The 19093-nt window shown below is 40.1% G+C and overlaps 1 protein-coding gene across 1 annotated transcript in view; it reads left to right on the top strand.

Moving 5' to 3' along the window:
* The window catches only part of TOP2B (DNA topoisomerase II beta), a 118339-nt gene that overhangs the window by 76131 nt on the left and 23115 nt on the right, over positions 1-19093 (top strand). The window contains 12 exon segments of the mRNA XM_030550975.1: positions 5062-5172; positions 5263-5368; positions 5556-5665; positions 8294-8386; positions 8484-8598; positions 9820-9941; positions 10818-10966; positions 12399-12630; positions 15075-15209; positions 15720-15920; positions 17693-17888; positions 18013-18104. Of these exon segments, the coding sequence (XP_030406835.1) occupies positions 5062-5172; positions 5263-5368; positions 5556-5665; positions 8294-8386; positions 8484-8598; positions 9820-9941; positions 10818-10966; positions 12399-12630; positions 15075-15209; positions 15720-15920; positions 17693-17888; positions 18013-18104 (1662 nt within the window).

Below are 19093 nucleotides of genomic sequence, written 5' to 3'. Positions count from 1 at the left end.
AACCTAGATGGTATCACAGAATTTAGTAGACATCAGCTGAATGTCATCTGCAATATCAAACTGAACGTATGTGGCATGGCCGTGCTTCAGGTGTGCCACATGGCACAGCAGGTTGAAGCTGTCGATACTGTAATGCCCGGCTTGGGCAGTTGCCACGAATAGTCATCTGGGACTACATGCTGCTACAGTGAAAGGCAATTATTCATTGAAAATCTGTGGCTTTATATTGGGCTAATCACAACTTGTTGAGTCACTGGAGAATGATGTATCCCTTGATATATTCACCAGAAGAAAGTGTACAGGATTCCATTGGGAAGGGAAGCTTCTCCTTGTAGCAGTGTGCTACACTGTAGGGTGCTTCACTGTAGGTATGCTTGCGCCACCTTATGCCTTTGGTCTGAGATTTCTGATAGCAATGTCTGTTCAGCCAATGCACGTCTGTTATGCCGTCTCATGCTCTGTGCTGTTGCTATATAACACTGCAGGGGGGAACCACCTTCAGTTCCTTCTCAACTGCCTTGGCCTGAGATGGAGCCTTAACAGTTGTCTATGTTTAGTTTTACCTCAACTGTGTCCCCTTAGATCTTTTAGTAGTTAGTTTATTGTAGTTGTCCTTAGCATTACTTAGTACTAGTTTTAGCTGTACTAGTTTAAAAACAATTTTAAAAAAAAGTATATTAATTTCTACCCTCCTAAGAGATTTTTACTTTACTGGGAGGACATGCCCGCTTTCCTTGGTTTCAAAAGTTACCTGTTATGTTGGGAGGCAATCCCAATGAGTGACGGACAGTCCTGGTGCATCCATTACCTCTGGGAATCTCATATTTCCCAGAAGTGCAGCTTATGTCTGGCATTAAAATCTAGAGCCAGAAAAAAACAGGGAGATCAAACTCTTCATGATGGGGATCTCACTGCGCCCAGCCTCTGTCCATAGCCAGAGGATCCCCCCATATGCTGGTCGCTGAGTAATCCGCTGCCTCCCCTGTCTCCAAACCACACTCCTTGACAGCATCTAAGAGGAGGACCCAAGATTCCTCTCATAAGACCCCCAAAGGCTGTCCCCCAAGTTCTCCACATAGGGAATCTACCTCAAAGAAGTTGTGGTCTCTGATGACTCCGGATACTTTGGCACCCACTGCTTTCCAATCTGGTATCTATGAGGCTGCTGGTTCCTCAGGTACCAAGGGCGCTGTCAAATTCAAAGACTGTAAAGTTCTGGGCTTGGTTACTATCGTCGGTTACTGTCAGCAGAGTGAGGCGACAAGAAGAGCACTGCCTTTTCTCACCTGGCACTGAAGAAGCCTGCTAGGGCTCCATCTTTACACCGCTCAGAGCAGTTGAGATTTACAGTAATGTCAGCTCCTTCAGTTACTATCACTTCAGCGTATGCCATGGACATGCTACTGACAACACTCAGTCAGCTACTTTACAATTCAGAATTACCAGCTACTAAGTTTTATAGGCAAAATATAATCATACAAATTATACCAAGCTGAACTCATTTATTGAGCATCTCCCAGCAGAACACAGAGAGCAATTCCAGGCAATTATTGCAAAAGGCCAGCTGCTCGCCAGAACATCTCTGCAGGCCTCCTTTGATTGTTGATACTGCCACCCGGTAAATGGTAATAAACTGTTTGCTGACAGCATGGACCAATCTCTGCACTTTTTAAAGGACTTCAGGGCTACTTTGTGTTCTCAGGATCTACACACCTGCCCAAAAGAGAGAGGTTAGTAAGTCCTAGATGGCACAGAGATCCCATCCTGCTCAGTTCTCAAGCTCCCAGAGATCAGAAGAACCTCAACACAAGAGACAGAGGTTCCAGAGAAGAAAACCACCAACTTCTCAACCTTTGACCTCAAAGCCTTCTACCATCAAGCACCAGTTTTGATAGGGTGTTCGAGTCCTGAGTTACCATCCTCATTCTTACCAGCTGCATTGATTCACCTGCCATCCTTATCACTTCCAGTGGGCTTGAGAGTCAATCAGTACAGATAAATGGGTTTGGGAGAGGATATTTGTAGCGTACTCCATTCACTTTACTTCTCTTGTGACTGCCAGCGTCCCTTCCCCATCCCTCTTCAGGAATCCTCTCACGAAAACCTTCTACAACAGAAAATAGGCTCTCTCCTACTCCTGGGTACTATAGAACTGGTTCTGTAGCAACACAGAGGGAAGGAGTTGTATTCCAGGTGTTTCATGGTTCAAAAAAGAACAGCAGTTGGATACCCATCCTAGATTTAAGGCTACTCAACACCTTTGTGAAGGCAAAAATTCAAAATGGTGATGCAGCAATAATTCCATCACTGGACCAAGGAGTTGGTTCTCAGTCCTAGATCTTCAGGAGGCATATTTACATATAGGTAGGGCCCTACCAAATTCACTGTCCATTTTAGTCAATTTCATAGTCATAGGATTTTAAAAATAATAAATGTCATGATTTCAGATATTTAAATCTGAACTTTCACTGTGTTGTAACTGTAGGCGTCCTGACCCAACTCTGAAGGCAGCAGCATGGAAGTAAGGGTGGCATGGTATGGTATTGCCACCCTTACTTCTGCGCTGCTGCTGGCAGGGTGCTGCCTTCAGAGCTGTTTGCTGGGCCATCCAACTCTGAAGGCAGCACAGAAGTAAGGGTGGCAATATTGCAATCAACCTACAATAACCTTGTGACACCCCCCGCCCCCACAGCCCTCTTTTGAGTCGGGACCCCAGTTTGAGAAACACTGGTCTCCCCTGTTAAATCTGTATAGCATAGGGTAAATCTACACAAAAGACCAGATTTCACAGTCACTGACACATTTTTCATGGCCATGAATTTTATAGGGCCCTACAGATCCATCAACTACGCAAAAGATGCCTATGCTTTGCTGTTGGTCAGGACCATTTTCAGTACAGGGTGTTCCTTATCAGCCAACCTATTCCCCTCCTGATCTTCCACCCTGAACCTCACCTAGGCAAAGAAGAGGCACTCTTACACACATCTGAGGTCAGGACAGCTGTGGTCTTCTATCTTGACAGGACTAAGCCTTTCAGAAAGACTTCCAAATATTTGATTTTATCACAGACAGATCAAAAGGGTCCCCAATCTCTAAATGAAGACTTTCTAAGTGGATATCCAACTGCATAGTTGTTGCTACCAATCTTGTAATCTCCAAACACCCTGAGACATACAAACTCACTCTATGAGGTCTATTTCCACCTTGTAGGGTGCGTGGCCGTCCCTCCCTGTTACTCTCTGAGGGAGGCCATGTCTCCTCACTGTTGCATACCTGTAAAGGTGAGTTCAAAAGGGGGGAATTAATTGCACCAAATGCTGCAGCCCTCCAGCCAGGCAGAGCAGTACTGCAGTCTATGAGATCCGGGCCCTCGGTCAGGGCAGGGCAACAAACAGTTAGTAGCCTCTAGCCCGCAATCAAGGCAGAGCAGCTAAGCAATCTGAGCCCCAGGGAAGGGTGAGCACCAACAGAGTCTAGAGGCTCAGGGAAGAGTGAGCACCAACAGAGTCTAGGGGTTCAGGCAGGGGTGAGCACCAGCACAGTCTAGGGGCTCAGGCAGGGGTGGATGGTAGAGTACCACAGGCTTCCTGGCCTAAGATGGGGGTACTGCCACCCCAGGGGTGGGGTGGCTGGGGCTAGGGGGACATGGGCCTGCCTGACTCCACTGCATATCAGCCCAGGGTCCTAACAGTGGAAGAGTGGTCTGCCACTATATCTGCGGGGATCCGCCTGCAGCATTGTGACCTTATATCAGACCAACAGGCAACCAGATGAGTGTTTAGTTCTCTTACGCTACTTCCTACATACCAGAGTTTGGTAGCTCTATACTGTGGGAGTTGTCTGACGTCTCAGGAAGCTCTGGCCAGTTCTCAGGAGGCAGCCCTGGCAGCTCCTCTGCAGGCTCCAGCAACAGCCGGGATGCATCTGTCTCCTGTGGTGGCTCCAGCCCAACTGAGCAGAGCCTGTCTTTTGTACTTCCACTTCCTGTCCCGCCTTTCCACTTCCAGCGGGGCGGACATGGCTCTCCTGGTCCTACCCACCAGGAGGCGTGTTGTGGTCCCTTCCTGTTCCTGAGGGACGCCACACCACCTTGCTACACACCTCTACAGTCTTTCTCAGAAATGTTCCCATCATTGAGATATATAGCGCTGCAACTTGGACTTCTATACATAGTTTACTGAGCACTATGCAGTAACTCACAATTCTACTTCTGATGGATCAGCTATACTTTCCTCTATATTAGACTCAACTCCAAAGTCCCCTCCTCCTTAGAGGAACTGCTTAGTAGTCACCTGGTAAAGCACCCACAGGGACACTATTTGAAAGAAAAAGAAATGATTACTCACCATATGCAGTAGTAACTGTGGTTCTTTGAGATGTGTGTCCCTGTGGGTGCTCCACTGCCCACTCTCATTCTTCTCTGCTTCGGAGTTCTCTGCTGTGAAGCATCATGGTAAACAAGAAACTGAGGGTGGTTCACCTGTGGAGCGCTATATAACAATAGCACGGACCTTGAGGCTGAGTAACATGCATGCGCCAGCCAAAAGGACAGTGCTATGAGAAATCTCTCCTCAAAGGCACAAGGGGGCACACGCACACCCACAGTGAAGCACACATAGGGGGGACACATCTCGAAGAACCACAGTTACTACACAGGGTGAGTAACCGTTTCGTTAAATTGCTGCTGACACTGCTGACGAGCCCTATCAACAGAACCTGTCCAGGGAATCCATTCAGCCACTCCCCTTTCCGTTCAAGCCATACACTTCTGCATCTATGGTGTCTTGCTGCTGATGAAAAGAAGGTTGTAGCTCTCTGAGGACATCAGCTACAGGAGGTCTTGTCCCCTGGGCTATGCTTGCACAACCCAGAACTGAAACTACCCATTTGATTACATGTTTCCCACTAAAAAAACATTGCTTCATTCTTATCCAGGTCAGTGAGATTTGAAAGTACTGACACGTTGACTCCTTAATCATACATTCTTTGTTTTTGTCATTTCTCTTGCGCTGGAGCTAATATACCGTATTCACTGATAAGTGTTCCTTTTTTCATATTTAGGATCAGGATGGATCTCACATAAAAGGCTTGTTCATCAACTTTATTCATCACAATTGGCCATCTCTTTTGAAACATGGTTTTCTTGAGGAATTCATTACTCCCATTGTAAAGGTACAGCATATACTGACAATATAAAGTTCTGATGTGTTGTAGATAACATTATAAAAAAGACTGACTAGGTATATTTTTGTTATTTTTAAGGCAAGCAAAAGTAAGCAGGAACTTGCCTTCTATAGTATCCCTGAATTTGATGAGTGGAAGAAACATATGGAGAATCATAAAGCATGGAAGATAAAATACTACAAAGGTTTGTTTTAAAAAAAAACCACTCATGGACTTGAAAAAGCAATAATTGGGTGGTGTCTGTTTGTTTTAGTAAGCACTAGTAGAATAGTTTCTGAAGTTATTTCAAGTCAATCCCAGTAAATTGTTGGGAAAACATGATAATTCAAACAGTATGATTATGTAGTAATTGTTTTCTCCTCATCATGCAGGTTTGGGTACCAGCACTGCTAAAGAAGCAAAAGAATACTTTGCTGACATGGAGAGGCATCGGATCTTATTCAGATATGCTGGTCCTGAAGATGATGCTGCCATTACACTGGTAAGAACTTCTAAAACTCCTGTGTGCCATGTTTTATGAATGCCATCACTTGCAGCAAGTATTGGGTCAAGAAATCCTGACTCTTAGTGTACAGTGGTTACTTACTTATTTTTTTCATTTTTCAGGTTATTTTGTTGATGTTTGAACAATATTACAATTCACATTCAGAGGCTGGGCCTGGTGAACATCTATCTCACCACCTGACATTATGCAAGGACATTACAACAGTTCTTAAAGGGATACTGACAATATGATTTTTTCTAATTAACTAATTTCAACAAAAAACTTTTTTTTAGCTCTGTTAGTGTCTTTTGGTGAAAGGATCTGACAGCTTTCAAACTAATCTGATAGCTTTCTTTGATAGGATAACGAGTCTTGTGGATAAGGGAGAAGTAGTGGATATGGTATACCTAGACTTTAGTAAGGCATTTGATAAACGGTCTCACATGATATTCCTATCGATAAACTAGGCAAATACAACTTAAACGGGGCTACTATAAGGTGGGTGCATAACTAGCTAGATAACCATACTCAGAGAGTAGTTATTAATGGTTCCCAATCCTGCTGGAAAGGTATAACGAGTGGGGTTCTGCAGGGGTCTGTTTTGGGACCAGCTCTGTTCAATATCTTCATCAACGACTTAGATATTGGCATAGAAAATACACTTATTAAGTTTGCAGATGATGCCAAACTGGGAGGGATTGCAACTGCTTTGGAGGATAGGGTCAAAATTCAAAATGATCTGACAAATTGGAGAAATGGTCTGAGGTAAACAGGATGAAGTTTAATAAAGACCAACGCAAAGTGGTCCACTTAGGAAGGAACAATCAATTTCACCCATACAGAAGGAGAAGAGACTGTCTAGGAAGGAGTATGACAGAAAGAGATCTAGGGGTTATAGTGGACCACAAGCTAAATATGAGTCAACAATGTGATGCTGTTGCAAAAAAAGCAAACATGATTCTGGGATGCATTAACAGGTGTGTTGTGAGCAAGACATGAGAAGTCATTCTTCCGCTCTACTCTGCACTGGTCAGGCCTCACTGGAGTATTGTGTCCAGTTCTGGGCACCGCATTTCGAGAAAGATGTGGAGAAATTGGAGAGGGTCCAGAGAAGAGCAACAAGAATGATTAAAGGTCTTGGGAACATGACCTAAGAAGGAAGGCTGAAAGAATTGGGTTTGTTTCGTTTGGAAAAGAGAAGACTGAGAGGGGACATGATAGCAGTTTTCAGGTATCTAAAAGGGTGTCATAAGGAGTAAGGAGAAAACTTGTTCATCTTAGCCTCTAAGGATAGAACAAGAAGCAATGCGCTTAAACTGCAGTAAGAGAGGTTTAGGTAGGACATTAGGAAAAAGTTTCTAACTGTCCGGGTAGTTAAACATTGGAATAAACTGCCTAGGGAGGGTGTGGAATCTCCATCTCTGGAGATATTTAAGAGTAGGTTAGATAAATGTCTATCAGGGATGGTCTAGACAGTATTTGGTCCTGCCATGAGGGCGAGGGACTAGACTCGATGACCTCTCGAGGTCCCTTCCAGTCCTAAAGTCTATGAATCTAAATCTGGAGTTGTAGGAGGTGGAAGGCAGCAAACTCATATACCATTTAATCTCTCTTTCAGACTCCACCCTGGCAGCTCCACATTTCTCTTTAGGAGTAGGTTTTTGGAGGATGGAAATGGGGCCTTCTAGGGCTTATATGGTTGGACTACTAAAAAGAATTGTACTGGATTGTATCAGAGCAGAATAAAATGAAATTTTAAAGTTCAGATAATTTTTTAGGGTAGTTTACTGAATGATTTATAAAATGGAAATAGAATAGCAAACAGAAAATTGTTTCCACATACATTGTCTTGTAAAACATTTTTACTCTGAGCTGAAGAAGCACGGCACACCTAGACGACGCAGATAAACGGACAGTCTGTGAGCTGGAAATGCTCATCCCAAAACACACAGGACCAAATCCTAGTTCTTTACTCTGTCTCTACTCAATCGGTGTGAAAACGAAGGACCAGATTGCGCCTTTCTACAGTAAAACTTGAAGGCAATTAGCTAAGGGGGAAGGAAAAGTTCATGGCGATAGCATACAAAGGTTGTCCTCCATTGGTCTAGTTGGAAAGGGAACAGATTTGGCCACTTCCCTCTCCCCTCACAGAATGCTCTGAGCGGCCATTGGGATCCATAAAAAGCCTATACTTCTGAACTGTATTTGTATCCCTGGCATCTTCTTGCTCCTTAGCAGTACAATTCCAATAAAGCTGTGCTATCAGGAACTGTCCCTGACTGTGGTGGCTACATCCTGGACTGAATTACCTATAGTTGGATCCAGCAAGGCCTGTGTGGATCTCAGAAACAATTGCAAAGCTCAAGAACCTGCTGATCAGAGAACTGCCAGTTTGAAAACCTACCGACAATAAATGATCTGAGTGTTGTGAGTGGGTATACAAGAGGATATGTATTTAAATAATTCCTCTGTTTGAGCAGCAGTGTATACAGGTTGTTTTTATAATTTTTACCTTTAATAAAAGTTACTGCATATTTAAAACAACTATACAACATTTTACAATAATTGTTAAAATTACACGTGTAATGCTGTATATGCTAATAAGATGAACTGAAATATTTGCAGGCCTTCAGCAAAAAGAAAATTGATGACCGAAAAGAGTGGTTAACAAACTTCATGGAAGACAGAAGACAGCGTCGGTTACATGGCCTTCCAGAGGTTAGTTCTAAATGAGGAGAAGAGGCCTGGAGGATGATGGCTAAAATTAATGCAGTTTCAATGTTGAAATTATACTGATATATACATTTTCTTTTAGCAATTTCTGTATGGTACAGCAACAAAGCATTTGACTTACAATGACTTCATTAACAAGGAGTTGATTCTCTTCTCAAACTCAGACAATGAGAGATCTATTCCATCCCTGGTTGATGGTAAGTAGATATTCATGGTGATTTATAAGGATGTATCTTTTTATCCTTGTCATTTTGAAGGATATGACTGTATTTGAAAAGACGTTGGTCCTGTGAGAATGAATTTTTGGAATTAGTGAGAGAAATCTAGAACCTGTATGTTTCTGCTTCTTTACGTTGCCTGTAATGTACAGTACTGAGTTGTCTCCTCTCTGAAGTAAAACTAGAGGCAGCTCAAGCTGTAGCTTAACAATCTGTCCACTTGGCCAAACCTCTTCCCTGTACTGTGAAGGTGCTCTACTTCTGTTGCAAGTGCTCCTTTCTTTCAGTGCTCATATTCATCAACATTCAATTCAAATTAGCAACAGGGAGTGGATTAGGGTGAAACTCCTGTCCTCTTCCCTTCTCACATCAAGGACAGAGTTTTGGAGGCATTGGACCCATGCTGGGATCTTTCAGGAATTCTGTCAGGTTCACCACCATTTCTCTCGTGGAGCAACATAGACATGCAAAGAAGCACCCCAGACACAAAGCATGCTCAATTTGTAAAGCTCACAGCAGGAGAAGGAGATATATGACTATCCTGTTTTCAGCCCATGTGTTCTTGCTCAACCAGGAAAAAGGGGCTTGGACAACAACATAGACTTCACAACAAAGCACAAGGTGTGCTTAAGACAAGTGATACCCAGAGAGAGGTACACACAGACTCCCATTCTTATTCAGCTGCAATAGAGAAGAACCCTTAATCAGACAACTTCTAATTTATGCTCAGTCCATATGAAATGTTCTTAAAATTTAGCTGCCAGCCTCTAACAACAGATGTATGCAGAGCGTTGCAAAGGGCGATTTTCAGAAATAACTCAGCCATATTTGGGTGGCTTTTCATGGGGAACGCAGAAGGCACCTTTCTGAATCCAGGGATAGGATTGAGATTTAGCAGGATAGTGTGGGGAATTATTGAATGCTGCATGTTAATATTAAGTTAATTAGCTGGAAAACTTCAGTTTATATTGCTGTTTCTTTTCATCAGCACAGTGTTTGCTTACAGTTGGTTAATATAAATGTGTTCTTTTACACTGTGTTTATGAATTTGCTAAATATTGTGTAGATTTATTTTCATTCAACATAACATTTGTCTCCCTTTCAAAAAAGATTAGAAATGTGTTCTCTTAGAGAGAGAATTTATCATTTCAAAAAGGGGTGTGTGTGTGTGTATTTAAAAAGCATTATTCTTCTAAACAGGTTTTAAGCCAGGACAGCGCAAAGTTTTGTTCACTTGCTTTAAGAGAAACGATAAACGTGAGGTTAAAGTTGCTCAGCTGGCTGGTTCTGTTGCTGAAATGTCAGCCTATCATCATGGAGAGGTGAGTACGAAAATGGGAAGGATGTATTTTTTCTATATAGAATATAGGCGAATTTTTTATTTAGTCAACAGCACTTAATGATTGACCAAGAGTCCTACGAGTAGAAGTGTTCAGAACCTTTTTAAGAAAGTGAACCAAATGGAATCCATTTTGATAAGAAGACAGTTAGTTTTATTCCTTTATGCACAGCGAAGTCTCAACCAAAGATTCTAGGCTGTGGGAAATTATGCTGGGGCAACGAGTTAGTGGACTTGGACCAGGTCCTCAGTCATGCCAACTGTATACCTGACCATGTTTTAGACTTAGGCAGGACAAACATATTGTTTTTATGCAAAAGTAAAAATGGGATTTTGTGGTCTCTTTCCAGGACATTTTGAAATTGTCTAACACAGTTTCTTGTGTTTAATAAGATTAAAGTATTTGTTTTCCGGCCTTTCTGGTATTTATCTGGAATATTAGCTATACTGCCAGAGACTAGCATTGTCAAAATATAAATATAAAAATATACATTCAAAAAGCCACCATGATCATTTTGTGGGAGAGGAGGGATGGTGCACAATTTCCTGTACACAGAAGCGAGTGTTTGAAAACTCAAACAAAACGTGTGTGAGAGTAGGGGATGAGAAAGTAAAGCATATGAAAACTTCCTTGTACAGAAGGACAATGAGAGAGAGTACAGTATTTTAACAGTTGAACTACAGATTCCCTGTTTCTGTAATAAATTATAGCCTTCCATTTTTCAGAGAGACCATGTTTGAAATCAGAGTAGAATGAGTCATGGATTATCTGGCAATGAAAACCTGTTATACTTGCTGATTAGAAAAGAGTGCAGTTTCTTACACGGAATAGTAACAATGTGTATGTATTTTCTTCCAGCAAGCATTAATGATGACTATTGTCAACTTGGCTCAGAACTTTGTTGGAAGTAACAATGTTAATCTACTGCAGCCTATTGGTCAGTTTGGTACCAGGCTTCATGGTGGGAAGGATGCTGCCAGCCCTCGTTATATTTTCACAATGTTAAGGTAAAAGCTTGCTCAGAACAAATTAAACTAAAAACACATAAAGCCAAATTTTCAAATTGCTTTTGCACTACAAGATTTCCAAGCATGTATTTGTTTGTGAGCATGCATGTAAGAGACCAAGTAGCTGCATGTGCTCAAATTCCTGATTTACATGTGCAAATACATTTTTTGTTCATATAGATTTTCCTGCTAATTTTGTGAGAATAGTACTTGAGGACTTAAAAAAAAAAAAGTTAGCTGTACAAATTTTACTTTGAATCATAAGGTTACAGATTGAAAAGGCAGATCATCCAGTTCAACTGTCAGTCTTCAAAAATGGAACTTTGAGATTTCATGTTGTGTCTTTCTGATTCCACATAAAATGTGTTACAGTCCTTTTACCCATGAATTTATTTCTATGTGGCAGCCTTACAACTCAGTATAAGCTTTGAAAGTCAAGCTGTGTTGTTTTCTTCTTCCACATGGCCAGCATTTAGATTCTGCAAACAAAATTATGATCTCAGTTGCACCTGTGCAACCACAATGTAAGCTAATGGGATTTCCTAAGTATAATTGAGAATATAATTTAAAGACAGTGGAGTGGCCTGGAAGTAAATTAGAATGTAGTTTGGCAGACAGAATTTGTTCCCTATAGTAAAATCTAGTATTTTGTCCAGTATGATTGTAAATGTTACACTATGTGGCTTCTACCATTTCCCTTAATAAATTAGTTCACATTGATATTGAGTCTTAATTTCCTTTTGTTAATTTCATTTGATTATTCTAGTTATATTCCCTTCTGCATGAATATCAGTTTTGGATCCCTTCCACATATAAATGTTTCTGTGGTACAGTACTTTAATAGATTTAATATGTTCTCCAGTTCATTTGATCCATATGTGCTAGGAGACTGATTTGCCTACTTTATTGTGCATAATTGGCAAAGGCCCACTGATGAAACCTCTGTTTGCAAAGTGTTTCATGGACTGTTGAGGCTGTCATGCCTACAGTTAAGCTTGGCTTTTTTTGGTTTGGTTTGAAACTGCAAATTTTCTTTTTTCTGACTGTCTGCTTGACTTACCTCTAGTCTTTTGAGTGGAGGTAATGAAATACATGAGTTCTGAGTACTTCAGTGTACCGGTTTTCTGTATGTTTTAAAAATTGGACGGTAAGATACATGCACACGTGGTCACAGAACGTCCCCCCCCCCCAAAAAAAACCCTCAAGTACCCTGTATTTATTATGAACAGATTGTTCCACTATGAAGGTTCAATAATACCTCTGTCCTTGTGTCAGAAAACAGTATTTTCAGCTTCATAATGATAATTAAAAAAAGAGAGAGTACAATTTTTTAATGAGATGAAATTTGGGTCCATTAATCTTCATAGTGTAACATGTTTTTTGACTTACTGGACTCTTGTTAAATTAAGTTGTTTTCTTCTTCTTTTCAAAGCTCTTTAGCACGGCTGCTTTTTCCTGCAGTGGATGACAATCTGCTTAAGTTCCTTTATGATGATAACCAGCGCGTAGAACCAGAGTGGTATATTCCCATCATTCCCATGGTTTTAGTAAATGGTGCTGAGGGAATTGGTACAGGATGGGCTTGTAAACTTCCTAACTATGATACCAGAGAGATTGTGAATAATGTCAGCCGAATGTTGGATGGCTTGGATCCCCATCCTATGGTAATATAACTCACAGTGTATGCTGTTATTTTTATGTTTCCTAAACAAACCTGAGTTTTGCATTTATAAAGAGCATCTTATATCACTTTAGAAACACATCACTGCCAAATGATTACCACCTCTGGAGAGGAATTTATTGTTTTATGTCTTATTCCCATTGAAACTAGTACATTGTAATTTTACTCATTCTTTTAAAGGTTTATTCCTCCATTCTACTCATTGATTTGTCAATGTGCTCTCAAAACCATAATTGTTGTGGAAAGGACTATTGAATATTGCGATCTTGTGACTAAAAAGCTGTATCAGTCATTTCTTTAAGATAAGTTACACTAGATCTTCAGCCGGTCTTAAAGCCTCTATGGCTTGCATTGGAATCTCTAAAGCCTCTTTTGTCTTGACTAAACTATGTTCCCTTTTATGTTCCTCCATAGCTGTTATTAAACAGGAAAACCAACAATTTCCAAATCATAACTCTTAACGTGTTCATTTGTTTAAAGTTTGTTTGGGAAGCTCTCAGTTCTGCCATGTATCTGAAGAGGCTCCAAATGCGAGAAGAAAAGAAGAGCCCAACTCAATCTGAAATCATTTCAGCATAAATTCAGCTGAAATCTAGACAGTAGAAACAACCCTTTCATGTTTATTACTAGTTTGGACATCAGTACTGGGTTAGATTTGCCCATTTCATAGAAGCAAAATTTTATTTTTTTAATTGTATTTTTCAATTCAGGTTCCACTTGCTGGAGTTCTGCACTTCGATCCCTGTTCATGGTCTTTGTTTGAGAAAGCAGCTTTAGCTTTCACAACACAGAGCATTTCCTCTCACCAACTGCTGGAAATGCCACATAAATGAATTTTTTTTCAGTAATTGGAATCTGTTGGCCTTCCTTTTAGGAGAACCTGAGCATTCAGTGTATTTAACCTGCATTCTGTCCTGTTTGGCCAAAGGGCCTTGTCTACTGTAACCGTGCCTTAGTGGGTCATGACTGAGGATGCCAAATTCAGGACGAACTGCTGAGAAATAGGGCAAACACAACCCAAAACTGGTGGTTATTCTTTTATAAGATATACCAAACCAGCCACAAAAGTAAACTCCGGTTTCAACACACTGGCTAACAAGAAAACATAAAGGCAGTTTCCTCAGGCATTCCAGTTCTTATATCACCAAAAACACTGGATTCAGAGATGAGTGGTTCTTTACAACCAATCTCATCAAATAGGTTCTTCTAATCCCAAAGGGCCAGCCACACACCCACGTCAATATATAACTTAGATCTTACCCAAAAATCACACTGATGCCAATCCTTTAGTATCTAAAATCTAAAGCTTTATTTATAAAGAGAAAGAAAGGTGAGAGTTAAAATTGGTTAAAGGAATCAATTGCATATAGTAATGGCAAAGTTCTTGGTTCAGGCTTGTACAAGTGATGGAATAAACTGCTGGCTTATGTCTCTGGAGTACATCCACAGCTTGGATGGGTCATTCAGTCCATTGTACAGAGCTTCTGTTTGTAGCAAAGTTCTTCCAGAGGTAAGAATCAGGATTGAAGACAAAATGGAGAAGATGCAGCTGTCTTTTATAGTCTTTTGCCATGCAGCCTGTGTTTCCTTTGTTTCAAACTCAAGCTGACCAGCACATGGCTTGGAAGCCTTAGAGTTCTGTCCATAGGCATGTCCCTGCATGCCTTGCTGAGTCATAAGGTGTATCCGTTGTCTTCTCTCAATGGGTCAGTTGTATACCTGATGGTCCTTAATGGAACATCAAGCAGGCTAGGCAGTGCTGATGCCAAACTTTCTGGGGGTGTCACCCAGAAGCATAGCACAAGTTTGAAATACAGACATACATATATATTTATAACTCATAATACAAAGGTGATACAAACATATAAACAAGATTATAATATCTGGTAAATTGTACAGATATCTTACATGGCATATCTGGCTGTGACCGGTGTCCCAGTGTGGGATAGCTATTGTCACTCAGTTAGGGTGAACTGCAAAGAATGAGGCAGTCAGTCGCCAGAAAGCTGGTGGATATTCCAATACTTCTAACTTCACATACGAAAATGATACATGTATACAGATAGCAAAACATAATTTTTTCATAGACACCTCACTCGACAATCTTTGTACAATATTTGCTGCAAATATTTAACAGTGGTTGCAACAATGATCCATATGGTCGTATTTTAATCAGATAACGTCACATCTACACTAACATTTTTCTAAAAAACTCACTGCCGCTGGTGCAATTCCATCTTCCAAAAAAAGTTCTGATTATAATATATTCCCACCATTTAATATGTTTGTTTTCATTTGTACTATAATATATCTGCAGTGTATTGTAAAGGGTGTTGTAAATTTACAGCTTTATATGAAACAAATAATTCTTCCCAACTTTTTGTTTTGAAGAACGTTATTAATATATATTATTACTTGCACCTGCAGCTTCCAAACTACAAAAATTTTAAAGGAACGATCCAGGAACTTGGTCAGAATCAGTATGCAGTTAGTGGTGAAATATTTGTGGTGGACAGGAATACAGTAGAGATTACAGAGCTTCCAGTTAGAACATGGACCCAGGTTAGTAACAATGAAATACATTTAGTTTAAGACAAATTTGCTAGACAACTTAATCACCTATTCAGATGAATTCTTCAGGCTGGTGGTAGTATGTATTTCAGGAAACAAAGCATGGGTTTCCTTTTGCTTGGCCTTAGTAGAAGGTGTGTTTATTGTCAGGCTACCTACTGTACTGTACTGTACTGTACTGTAAGGAATACCATTTTTTCTTATTGAATTAATCCACAATCCTCTGTATGTCTTCAAACATGCCATTCATCCTTTGCTTAGGGACATCAAATGCCTGCACGACTGGTGCCAGTTCTGGTCTGCATTCTGCAGATTGTCCTGTCAAAAGGTTCAAATAATGATGTTTGTTTTTTTTTACCAAGTGGCTCTTGGTGACACAGAGCATTGTAATCCCTTAACGTTGTGTGACTTGAGCATATCCATTTGCATTGTTAAGCCATGCTGAGGAATTACAGTTCTTGCTTTGTTGTTCATTTCTACTGTTTGCTATCTTTCTTGTAGGTATACAAAGAACAAGTGCTAGAACCTATGTTGAATGGGACCGAAAAAACTCCAGCATTAATTTCCGATTACAAAGAGTACCATACTGATACAACTGTGAAATTTGTTGTGAAAATGACAGAAGAAAAACTTGCTCAAGCAGAAGCTGCTGGATTGCACAAAGTCTTTAAACTTCAAACAAGTCTTACTTGTAATTCTATGGTAACTTTTCTATGTTTGACTACCAGAATCATTACGGTAGCTTGTTGTGAGCTCACCTGTTTTTGTGATGGCCTGCTGGTGGCACTTTATTGGTCCAATACATGACATAACACATCACTTTCACGTTTTGTTACTGACAAAAAGAATTACTGTGCATTTAAGTTGTTAGTTCTGTGATGCAGCAGATTTGTCTCTGGCTTATTCATTCATATTGGGCAGTGTAACTTGAATTTTGAAGCTTCAACAGAAAAATCTGGTGCATTGGACAATGTTGTATACTTAAAAAATGTATTTAATATCATATTGTCATTATAGAATAACAATAATAATTTGGTTCAATGGCTGTAAAATATTGAGTAGATCTCAGAAGAAACACATCCATTGTAGAGTTCAGGTATCTTTTAGCCTGAAGTAACTGAATTTTTTTTCTGCCAGCTAGACAGTTCAAATTTCTTTTCACCCAGAAGCTGTGCGGCTAGGCAATACCATTTAAATATAAAATATATTATTCATATGAACACTTACTTTCTGCCTTACCTTACACTGCATCTGTACACTACGAGTGAGAGGGCAATTCCCCTGCTTGTCCATGTATACTTGTGCTAGCTCTTATCGAGCTAACGTGTGTATAAATAGCAGTGTTGCCTCTGTAGCACTGGTAGTGGCAGGGGAGGCACAGCTGACTTGTGCCAAGTACAAACCCACCTGAAACTGGGTTTAATATAATATCTTTATATTAACAATCTACAAGTCAAAGCATGAAGGGGCATACAAATGTTTAGCATATCTAGCATGTAAATACCTTGGAAAGCCAGCTACAACAGTGCCATGTGAACGCCTATTTTCACTTTTTAGGTGACATTGTAAATAAGAAGTGGGCAGCAGCATCTCCCATAAATGTAAACAAACTTGTTTTTCTTAGTGATTGGGTGAACAAGAAGTAGGACTGAGTGGACTTGTAGGCGCTAAAGTTTTACATTGTTTTGTTTTTGAGTGATAAAATTATGTAAAAAAAAATCTACATTTATAAGTTGCACTTTCACGATAAAGAGATTGCACTTCAGTACTTGTATGAGGTGAATTGAAAAATACAATTTATCTTTTTTTACAGTGAAAATATTTGTAATGAAAAATAATAAAGTGAGCACTTCACACTTTGTATTTTGTGTTGTAATTGAAATCAATATATTTGAAAGTGTAGAAAAACATCCAAAATAGTTATAAATTTCAGTTGGTATTCTGTTATTGTTTAATAGCTTGATTAAAACTGTGATTAATCATGATTAGTTTTTTTAATTGAGTTTATTTGTTTTGAGTTAATCGCTTGAGTTAACTGCGATTAATTGACTGCACTACTTCATATCTAGATAGATAGATAGATAGATAAAATTAGGCCCTAAATGCCTCTGCTAAATTCAGGGATGTTCATAAATATTTCAAATAGTGTTTGAAAATATTAGTGCATTAGCTGGATGGGATTTGTTTCTATCATTGTATGCATGTTCATGTGGTGTATGATTGTACATTAGGGACTGATTTTGATCTCCTACCAGTTGTACATAGGTACAACTACAGTGATGTCACTGCAGTTAATCTTGATTTACATCTCTGTAAATAAGATCATGATCTTTCTGTAAGAAACTTTTTAAAAATCCAACTCTGTATATAGTGTGTGTGTATATGTAACATTAGACTATACATAAACTCACACTTATGTGGTGTTTTAACAAAGTTTAATTTACAAAATATTATTTTGTTTGCATCTTCTGTAGGTGCTATTTGATCATATGGGATGTCTGAAGAAGTATGAAACTGTGCAAGATATTCTGAAGGAATTCTTTGATTTACGATTAAATTACTATAGTTTGCGCAAGGAGTGGCTTGTAGGAATGTTGGGGGCAGAATCTACCAAGCTTAACAATCAAGCTCGCTTCATTCTAGAGAAGATACAGGGGAAAATTACCATCGGTAAGAAGAAAAATTATAAAACTTAAAAGTTAGAACATTTTGAGAAGTAATTTAGATCAAACTAACAGAGAAAAAAAGGCATCAGTTTTCTTGACCCAAACATTATTTTGTGTCTCACACATAGAGAATAGATCAAAGAGAGATTTGATTCAAATGTTAGTCCAGAGAGGTTTTGAATCTGACCCAGTGAAAGCCTGGAAGGAAGCACAAGAAAAGGTAATGATCTGAGTCCCTCTTGATTCTTTGCAGATTAAGTAATGTGGTATTTGTGGGGGAGAGATGTGGAAATTGTTTTATAGTTATGGATAAGATTTATTATTCTTGTGTGGAATTGTGAATGCTGAACAGGTTACTGTTAAGAACTATAAACATCTGCATAATTTAAATGGTTATATTTTTTGTTCATGTATGTTAATGACAATAAAAAAATAAAGATTCTCTCTCTCTCTCCCCTTCCCTTTGCCAGTTTACCATTTAAATTAGTATCTTGAAGAGAAATTAACTAAGAAAGAACATTGCCACATATCACTCTCCTGCATGTAGATAAATTAAAAACACAAAACTGGGCTAATTCAAACTTGAAATCTAAACACACAAAAAGGAGAAAATTCACAGTTATTTATCATGGGGTGCACCACTCACTGCTGGTCTGACCCCTCCTCCTGGTCACTCTAGGGATTAGCTCTTAAGGTCAGTGCTCCCTTCCACAGCTTGCATGCTGTCATTCTCTGTCTCACACAGGTCTGCAATTCCTTTCTGGTCCTCTTTCATCTTAGTGTCCTCTTTGTGACTCAGCCCTCTGGCCGGGTCACCCAGTGTTCCCCTGTTCCAGGGTTGCAGTCCCTTCTCTCTAGCAGTCCTAGGCAGTCTTCCCTCTCACTGCCCCATGATGCCACTCCTTCAGCGGCTGGACGGGGAACGTGGGCCTGCCCTCTACTCCGTGTTCCAGGCCAGGGGCCTTCAGCTCAGTAGTACTGGGCTTTCCTCTCTCAGCCCTCACTGCTCCTTCCCTGGATGGCTTCCTACCACACCTGGTTCATCTTCTTACTCTAGGTATTCCAGCTCCAAATCCTCATCCCTCTCACTAGGGAGTGACTGCTGCGTGCCTTTTTGCAGCCTTTCCGCAGCCTTTCCCAGCAGCCCCCTTCTCTTGCCAGCAACCTGCCTATTCCTGCATGGCTGAACCTGTTTCTAATTAGTTTCCT

This window comes from Gopherus evgoodei, chromosome 2 (genome assembly GCF_007399415.2).
Source record: "Gopherus evgoodei ecotype Sinaloan lineage chromosome 2, rGopEvg1_v1.p, whole genome shotgun sequence".
Lineage (NCBI taxonomy): Eukaryota > Metazoa > Chordata > Testudines > Testudinidae > Gopherus > Gopherus evgoodei.
Note: the sequence above shows the minus strand (reverse complement) of the source record. Positions and strands in the feature narration are given on the sequence as shown.